Source organism: Siphateles boraxobius, unplaced genomic scaffold (genome assembly GCF_051911475.1).
Source record: "Siphateles boraxobius isolate OS27281-9 unplaced genomic scaffold, OSU_SipBor_1 68, whole genome shotgun sequence".
Taxonomy (NCBI): domain Eukaryota; kingdom Metazoa; phylum Chordata; class Actinopteri; order Cypriniformes; family Leuciscidae; genus Siphateles; species Siphateles boraxobius.
Window position 1 is genome coordinate 14,462,374 of NW_027509195.1, and position 9,346 is coordinate 14,471,719.

At 36.6% G+C, this 9,346-nt stretch overlaps 1 protein-coding gene across 2 annotated transcripts; it reads left to right on the forward strand.

Moving 5' to 3' along the window:
• Window positions 1-116: 116 nt before the first annotated feature.
• Window positions 117-8,242, forward strand: ebag9 (estrogen receptor binding site associated antigen 9). 2 transcript variants are annotated; one of them, XM_077215023.1, is made up of 8 exons: window positions 245-284; window positions 336-442; window positions 897-993; window positions 1,371-1,446; window positions 2,792-2,950; window positions 3,692-3,799; window positions 4,822-4,913; window positions 6,416-8,242. In XM_077215023.1, exons 3-8 carry the CDS (start codon window positions 911-913, stop codon window positions 6,531-6,533), a joined length of 636 nt encoding a protein of 211 aa, XP_077071138.1. In that variant the 5' UTR covers window positions 245-284; window positions 336-442; window positions 897-910; the 3' UTR covers window positions 6,534-8,242. The 2 variants fall into 2 exon arrangements, with proteins under 2 accessions (XP_077071137.1, XP_077071138.1); XM_077215022.1 differs by having other exon boundaries at window positions 117-442.
• The last annotated feature ends 1,104 nt before the right edge of the window (window positions 8,243-9,346 follow it).

A 9,346-nucleotide genomic window follows, 5' to 3' on the forward strand; every position in this document is an offset into this window, starting at 1 on the left:
TTCTTGTGCAAAAACAAAAATTTCCAGTACAAATTGTGTATTTTCAACACACAACATTATTACAAGTTTTGACCCATGGAAATTTGCGATATTTTATGCGACCAACCTGGCAACCCAAGGCACGGACTCCAGTTCCCTGTTGGTGTGACGTGAGGTGGTAGAATGAAGAGACGATGGCTGCCTGCATCAGAGTAATATGGATGAGATTGACCGTCTTGACAGCCGCAGATCATGATGGTTCTGCTCTCCTAAACGCTTTCTTTGCCAAAACACACTAATCTCCCTGTTAGTGTGTTTCTATCTCCATGTTCTATCTCCATGTAGTGTAATCTCCATGTTCGTCCCATCTGCACAGATCAAGTGTTGTAACGTTATTTGCATCAGACTGCTAGCCCCGTGCTATGATTCTACCTATATCAACTCTCTTTAATTGACCTGACGGGTGAGTAAGTAGATGGAGCTGCACCATTTTATTATTCATTTACCCATACAAGACCTGTGAATTCAAACTAAAGCGAAGTAACCACGTTAGGCAACATAGTTGTTCAGTTAGCTGGCTATAGCTAACATTAGCAATTGCTATTGCAGTTCACTTGCTTCCTTGATTGTTGCTGGAAAAGGTCAATTATGCCAAACTGGGTGAAACAAAATTGCATGATATAATGCATGGATCATATTAGTTTTTTTAACCCCAGAACAGAATATTTGCAAATCCAGCAAATAACATGTGTCCAAGGACTTGGACATGGATTCTTTCAGTACCGTCATATAAGCCATATGTCTGGATTGCTAATGTTTTTTGTCTTCTTAAAAAAAAAAAAACTTGATATGTTTCTACTTTGAAATTATGAATTAATACATCCCCCTTCCCCTCTGTGCTCTCTTTTTCTCTTCAGATATCACTCATAACATGGCCATCACACAGTTTCGCCTTTTTAAAATATGCACCTGCTTGGCATATATCCTTTCATTCTTGAAAAGACTGATTTGCAGGTGGGTATACATTTTGGTAACACTTTATTTTATGGTGTCCTTGTTACATTTAGTTACTATAGTAATTACAATAGATTGTGCAAAATTACATGCATCTAACCCTAAACTGCACCCTATAGTAACTACATGTAGTTTATTATTACTCAGTAGTACTTAAATATATAATTACACTGTAACACTGACACTTTAAAAAAAAGTGTAACCTTAATTTATTTTGTTGAATTGTTTGCAGATTTATCTTGTAGATTGTCAATCTGAAGCCTTAGGGCAACTATATGAACGAGGATCTAGAGTGTGTCTCTTACAGAAGTGATGCTGTGGTAATGAGTTTCCTCTGCTACACTGTGTTTTGACTTTTGTCTTTTGTTCCTGTCTAGGACTGGAAGGTCACGCAAACTAAGTGGGGATCAGATCACCCTCCCGACCACAGTTGATTATTCTTCACCAAAGCAGGTCAGAGAAAAATAGTTTGTAAGAAAAAACGTAATTTACAGTATGGCAAAGCGACATTAAATTGATCAAAAGTGACAGTGAAGACTTTTACATTATTACAAAAAAACTTTCTTTCCACCAAAAATGTATTGTTATATTTCAAAAATTACCTTAACTGTTTTTACTCAAATACATGCCATGGTGAGCATACTTTTTAAAAAAAAAATACTTCTGCAAAGATTTACGATCTCGATTCAAATACCCATGTAATCCTAAATGTATTCCTAAATGACAACGAACATTCAAATCTGCATTCTGAGCCAGAGAGAGGAGTTGTCAATGTAAAACTATGAAACCGCTTCACAAGTAGACGAGATAAAAGTTTATAGTTCGGATATAAACAATGATGTCTACGGTAGCGATCAAAATAGAGTAAATCACCTTTTGAAAGTGACTTGACACTTCAAAGAAACATTGTATCATTACATTGTTACACCAGTATGTGGCGACAATTGACTGTAATACAATTTATTTGTCATTGAATCATTCATTGAAGAGATTCATTCAAAAACGCTGATTCATACAGCACTGAAACAAGTGAAATATTTAGCAATTAACTTTTTGTCAGAACCTCTCGTAAATTAAAGGTTATTTTGTTTAGTTGTCTATTCAGAACCGTGGGAGTGAGAGTTGTGATCTCTATTTTAAACAAAAAAATTGGGATTCTTAATTTATCCAGAATCGTACAGCTTTAAAATGTTTATATTATGCGTACTTGTGAACTATTTTTATACCGTTTTGTGGTATAAATAGTGTGAGTAGTGTGTTCACACTGAAATTCCAAATAGAAAAAGTGCGCGTTAAATACCCGCATTATGCACTTAATTATCTGAAAAAAATAAGTGTGTAATGATGGCAGCTTTTGTATCATATGGACAGTGGTGATGTGAAGTCACTTGCATTTTTTTTCATTTCTACTGATTATTTGTAAGCATAAATTTAAATAAATAAATTAGATAAAACTGGAAAGATGACTGTTTACTAGTATTGAATTCTGCTTGATTAAATAAGTGAATATTTGGGACCAGTTGTGGCGGAATGGTTAGAGAGTCAGACTGGTAACCAGTTGTGGGTTCGGTTCTCAATACCGGCAGGAAATGACTGAGGTGCCCTTGAGCAAGACACCTATCCCCAAATCACTCCCTGGACGCCGCAACAAAATGTCTGCCCACTGCTCTTGTTGTGTGTCCACGGTTTGCTGTGTGTCTGTTCACTACTCGCTACTCCTAATGAGTGTGCACTTGAATGGGTTAAATGCAGAGACACATGTCACTTAACTAAATTTTTTCTTGTATAATTAAAATAGCCGGAGATTGAGGAGTGGAGCTCATGGGATGAGGAAGCTCCCACGAGTATCAAAATTGAAGGTGGTAACGGGATAGTTCCACCTCCACAGAATGAAGCTGAAGAGGAAGAGCCGGACTATTTCAAAGACATGACTCCCACTATCAGGAAAACACAAAAAGTAGGTTCAATATTTGGGCATGCTTCATTTCCTGCTACATCTGCTAACATTTCATTGTCATACGGTTTCTTTTCTGTCCTAGGAAATGTCTTTCTCTTGCTTTCTCCCTAAAACAATAAGGATCAACAGATTAAAAAAATTTAACATTTGTTTTTTTATTAGTTAGGGCGAGTGGAAATTAAAAACTGTTGAAATAAAGAGACTTTTATAGTTATAGTTTAGACTTTTTTTAGTGGTTTTGTGACTAACAGTGATGAAAAGCAGGGCAGATGTTGTAGCCCTGGTGCAGTGGTAGTGCTGACCTTCTCAATCCCATTTTTGTGTAATATATTATATACACTACCGTTCGAAAGATACAAAAAAAATACTTTTATAGTATTACAAAAGATTATAAATGCTGTTCTTTTGAACTTTCTATTCATCATAGAGTCCAGAGGAATGTGTCAAATGTTTCTTGAGCACCTAAACGGCATACTAGAATGATTTCTGAAGGATCATGTGACACCAAAGACTGTAGAAATTATGCAAAAAATTAAACGTTGCCATCACAGAAATAAATTACATTTTAAAATTTATTAAAGTAGAAAACAGTTATTTTGCTGTAATAATCAGATAAATGCAGCCTTGGTGAACATAAAAGATTTCTTTAAAAAAAATCTTACAACCCCCCAAATTTGTCTATACTGCATTATTCTGTATTATTGATAATGCAGTTTATTTATTTTTGTGCTCCTTTTCCAGATTGTCTTGAAGAAAAGGGAACCTCTGAACTTCTCAATGCCAGACAGCTCCTTGGGTTTCTCCAGCCGACTAGCCGCCTCTCAGGACATGTCCTTCATCCAGCCCTCTGTGAGTAATACGAAGTACAATGTTACACTTACACTTAAAGGGATAGTTCACCCAAAAATGAAAATTCTGTCAGTATTTACTCACCCTCATGTTGTTCCAACCCCGTAAGACCTTCGTTCATCTTCGGAACACTAGTTAAGATATTTTTGATGAAATCTGAGAGCTGGATCACTCCTCCATACTCCTCCATAGGCTTCTTGAGGGATTGAAACTTGCTGGCCTCGAAAAGTTATTAAAGACATCGTTAAAATAGTCCAAGTGACTACAGTGGCTCAATCTTAAGTTTATCAAACGACGAGAATACTTTTTGTGCGCAAAAAAACAAAAATAACGCCTTTATTTCAACTATTCATGTCCTTCTCTGTGGGCCTCGAGTCAGTTCACTATAGTGTAAAAGCGTAGAGCTTCTGTTGTTGTACGTCACACGCATCACCCACATGACCAGCGTGGGCCAATAGTGAGCCTATGTGTGACGTAGCACTATTCTATCACACTACGTTAACTGACTAGAGGCCAACAGAGAAGGAAATGTATAGTTGAAATAAAGTCGTTATTTTTGTTTGTTTTGCGCACAAAAAGTATTCTCGTCGTTTTATAAACTTAAGATTGAGCCACTGTAGTTACTTGGACTATTTTAACGATGTCTTTAATAACTTTTCGAGGCCGGCAAGTTTCAATCCTTTTGAAGCCTGTGGAGGAGTATGGAGGATTGATCCAGCTCTCAGATTTCATCAAAAATATCTTAATTTGTGTTCCGAAGATGAACAAAGGTCTTACGGGGTTGGAACAACATGAGGGTGAGTAAATACTGACAGAATTTTCATTTTTGGGTGAACTATCCCTTTAAGGTTAAGCTTAACACGGTTATTGTGAGACCAGTTAATAATCTAGATGAGCAAAAAGAGCGAATTTATGGAGAATAATTCTTTATCTGACTACTACCAACTCCATCAACGCACATCACATTTTATTTGTTTGACCAAAATTTACAACATTCACAAAACACTGTCTGTGGGCTGCAGGCGGAGCTGGGGGACATGGACACCTGGCAGGAGAACACCAATGCCTGGGAGGATGAGGCAGAGGCATCCTGGGATGCAGAAGAAGTGCTAAGGTAAGGTGCATTACCAGCAGACTATGAGGTGTTCCCCAATTGTATATACAGGGGTTGGACAATGAAACTGCAACATTTGGTTTTAGACCCCAATAATTTATTAGTATGGTGTATGGCCTTCTTCTGCAGCCAATATAGCCATCATTTGGAATGACATATATAAGTCCTGCACAGTGGCCAGAGGGATTTTGAGCCATTCCTCTTCCAGAACCGAGGCCAGGTCAATACTTGATGCAGGTGGAGGAAAACATTTTCTGACTCCAAAACAGTGGCTCAAAAATATTTAGATCTGGTGACTGTGCAGGCCATGGGAGACGATCAACTTCACTTTCATGTTCATCAAACCATTCTGTCACAAGTCTTGCTGTGTGTATTGGTGCATTGTCATGCTGATACATGCATCCTCCTTCAGGGTACAATGTTTGAACCAATGTTTAACCTTATAAGTAACAGGTTAACTAACTTTTCTTATAACAAAAATAACTCTGAACATTTAAATACAATAAAACAAAACAATACACTAAAATAATATATGAGGCAAACAAATGTTTCATAGATTAGTGCAAAAGAACTATAAAGAACAATTGGTAACAATAAGGTCAATAAGAGGTCCCATTAGTGGTCCCATTAATGTATTAACATTAACAATGAGCAATAGCTACATTACAGAAATTATTATTTGTTAACGTTAGTTAATAAAATACAACTGTTCATTGTTAGTTCATGTTAGCTCAAGTCCATTAAATTAAATTAAAAGTATTAGCAAATGTTGAAATTAGCATGAACTAAGATTTATTAATGCTTTAGAAGTGTTTTTCATTGTTAGTTCATGTTAACTAGTGAATAAACAATGAATATTTTCAATCAATATCTAGGGCATGTTTTAGTCAAGGGTTAAAATGTAAAATAATGTTTAAGTTTGAAAATAAACGGCTATTAAGTCTTGAAGTATTACATATTTAAGTATTTGGTGCTGTGCTATTACCATAGTGAATACAAAAATCTGAATGGCTGTTTAAAACATTTAAATAATGTTCAGAATCAGAAAGTAGCGCAGCGGCTTTACTTTGTTGTCCTTAATCTGTTGTCAGAGAGTGAACGTGCGTTTTCATTCAGCGCGTCTCCTTCACTCACTCCGCCATTTTGGTCATGCGTGTTGGGGTTGTATTACTGTATATCGCACATTTCTAGACAGAAGTTTCAGATCTGTAGAAATCAGCTGAGCAGGTTCTGTGTGTGACTGGCAATTACATACTTCACTGTGAGGGAGAAGTTGGTGGCTTTCTGTTTGTTTTTGTCCACTAGGTGTCATTGTACAAGCACAGATGAATTCAATCTGCACTGCATTGTGCCAGTCCTTGATTAAGCTTTACTTTGATAAATCATGTATCACATCATATTTGAAAGGTCATGATTGTTGAGATTTTTTCCCCCTCAATTTCACTGAAATTAACATGTCATGTCAACTAACAATGATCCGTCTCTGTCTATCCTGAACTCAGGCAGCAGAAGTTGGCTGAGAGAGAGAGACGGGCCATGGAGCAACAGAGGAAGAAAATTGAGAAAGAGGCACAGAGAATGATGAAAAAAGAGCAGAAGATCGCTGTCAAACTTTCATAACATTAATACAGCGCACTGGACACTCGAAACAACAGCCAAAAAACTGTTCATATTACATTTTACCTGTCCTGCCCTCTACACTGCTGTCTTCAACACTTTGGGATATTTTTTTTTATTCCATCAGCCGTCTTTGGGAATTTCTATTTTGTGTTGCGTGTCTCTTTGTGTTTTTTTTGTTTTGTTGTTGTTGCATTGGACAGAAATCAGCACAAAAAAATCTTTCCTTTCAGTTATGACTGTTCTTACCGTGCGCTCGTTGAAAGAAGAAAAAAATAGTTTTTTTTGTCAGTATTTATAAGACTTGAATTTTTTTTTGCCAGAATAATTTTAGATAAGGAATTCCGTTCTTTTTGGTTTTTACATTTTGCTGCTGTTGTTGTTGTTTTTTTTTTTTTTTGCTTTTTTCCCCACCTGTTTTTCTTCATCAAAGTCTTGTAGCTGTGCTTTAAACACTGGACCTCGCCAGAAATGGATGATCTCAGTATTTACAAAAAAAATTAACAAATTTATGCAATATTGAGTTTCTGCTCTCCACATTCTATTTAGCTGGCTATCTAATCTTTTACCATTCAGTTTACCTGATAATCGTGCTCTTAATTGTGAATAATCCTTCAAGACCTTATATTTTGATCTTGATTTTTATAAAGACAAAAATGATTTGGGTCATCTGTGTATAGAGTAAATAATTGTCAGTGGGAATGGAGAGCAGAGATGTACAGTATGTACCGAGACTCAATGAGAGCGCTTTTAAGAGGATGTGGGTTGGTCGTCATGGAAACGCTAAAATTATTATATATCCGAATTGGCAACCAAACCATCTTTTATCTTTAGTAAGACACTGTTACTGAGAAGAGCATTAGCTGAGATAAACATTCACAGATAAACATTTTAAAGGAATTTCACCAGGGGAACAACTTTGTGTCTTTAACTATTAAAGAATTTCCCATCTCTTAAAAATGTATAAATTGATCATGTTTTTTGACACAATGAGGATGTTGATGATGGTGAGCTGAAATTAACCTCTGCATGCTATGATTGTTAAGGAACGTGAAGCCATGAGAGCCACAGGTACAGATAAACAATGAAAAACTGAATAAAATCAATTTTTTTTTATCATTTATGCTTCCCCCTCATGCTTGCCTTTTTAAGTTGTTTTTACAATTTCGCACTGTCCAGCCTTAGCTTTAATACAAATTTGGATGTCTGTTAAATAGTTTATTTGTGTTTAAAGGGTTTCCGAATCTTCTCTCATTTCTTCATAAAAAACAACAACATGAAACATGCTCATTGTGCTGTGGTAAAGATGTCTTGTTTTTAAATTTTTTTTTTTTTTTTTTACATAATCAGCAATAGAAGACTTTATTTGGTCTGTTTGCACCCAGACTGTTAAACTGTAAACTGCATCATGAAGCAGTCATCATTTATGATATTCAAGGTCAGACGCATTGTCCGGACGGGTGGAATATTCCAGCTCTGAGAATGTGATGTCATAATCCCATCTGCCTCAGCAACGCCCCCGGTCGACCAATCCTCCCATCAGCCTGACCCACTTACACGGAGAGAGGAAAATAAACTGACTGAATTATACATTACATGCTGTCTTCTGCAGCTATGCGCATCTTCATCGCACCTGTCTTGGGTTTCCCATGACTTTGTCTTTGTAATCAAGACTTCTGGATCATGCTCATTAAATAAAATGTATATAAACACTGTTCGAAGATTTTTTGCACTAAAAATGCATCACAAATGCATTGAGAGAGAGTGTAAAACACCACAACAAAGGCACATTAACACTTATCTTTTACAATACATACATTGGATTTCCTCATTGCTTAGTCTGGGACATATCCAAAAGCTATCTGTAGTGTATAAATGGGCTAAGAGTACACAACAGCAAGCATTTGCTCAGTCATGACACTACATGCATGTGGGGCTGCATGTTATGCAACAGTCAAGTCAAGTCCCATCTGGTAACAGATTTACTGTGTGTTCTTCAGGCAGCCCAGGGTTCCACACTTGCTGTAATGGTTGGTCTCAGCTTCTGAATGTAGCAGTGCTTATGTTCCTATACTCCATACATTTTATATTATACACTTCTGTGTGTCCTTGTATTCTCTACATTATGGGGACCAAATGTCACCACAAGTTTAGTATTACCAGTAAATTTTGACCTTGTTGTAGGGACATTGTTTTTGTAATAAAGGCAATAAATAACAAAACAAAAAACAAATCAAGTCCCTTAATAACCCCAAAACAGCATGTAAATCATTAAGAATTCTTTTTTGAAAATGTAAAAATGCAGAAAGTTTTGATGGGTAGGTTTAGGGGTAGGGTTAGTGTAAGAGTATATAATATAGAGTTTGTACAGTGTTTGTTGTGCTTTTCTCCATTGGGGACTTCAACCTGAATGCACACAGACTCATGTGGACTCGTGTCACCGTGGGGACCTAAATTGAGATCCCCATGAGGAAACAATGTTAATATTCATCCAGAATGAGTTTTTTTTTTTAAATGTAAAAATCTTTTAGTGATGGGTAGGTTTAGGGGTAGGGTTAGTCTAAGGGGATAAAATATACAGTTTGCACAGTATAAAAATTATTGCGTCTAGTCCCGTCAAAGATAGTGAACCAGATATGTGTGTGTGTGTGTGTGTGTGTGTGTGTGTGTGTGTGTGTGTGTGTGTGTGTGTGTGTGTGTGTGTGTGTGTGTGTGTGTGTGTGTGTGTGTGTGTGTGTGTGTGTGTGTGTGTGTGTGTGTGTGTGTGTGTGTGTGTGTGTGTGTGTGTGTGTGTGTGTGTGTGTGTGTGTGTGTGT

Coding starts and splice junctions, on each gene's coding strand:
- ebag9 (XM_077215022.1), top strand. CDS start 911: ATGGCCATCACACAGTTTCGCCTTTTTAAAATATGCACCTGCTTGGCA. Junction 994..1,370: donor TTGAAAAGACTGATTTGCAG/GTGGGTATACAT, acceptor GTTCCTGTCTAG/GACTGGAAGGTCACGCAAAC. Junction 2,951..3,691: donor CTATCAGGAAAACACAAAAA/GTAGGTTCAATA, acceptor CTCCTTTTCCAG/ATTGTCTTGAAGAAAAGGGA.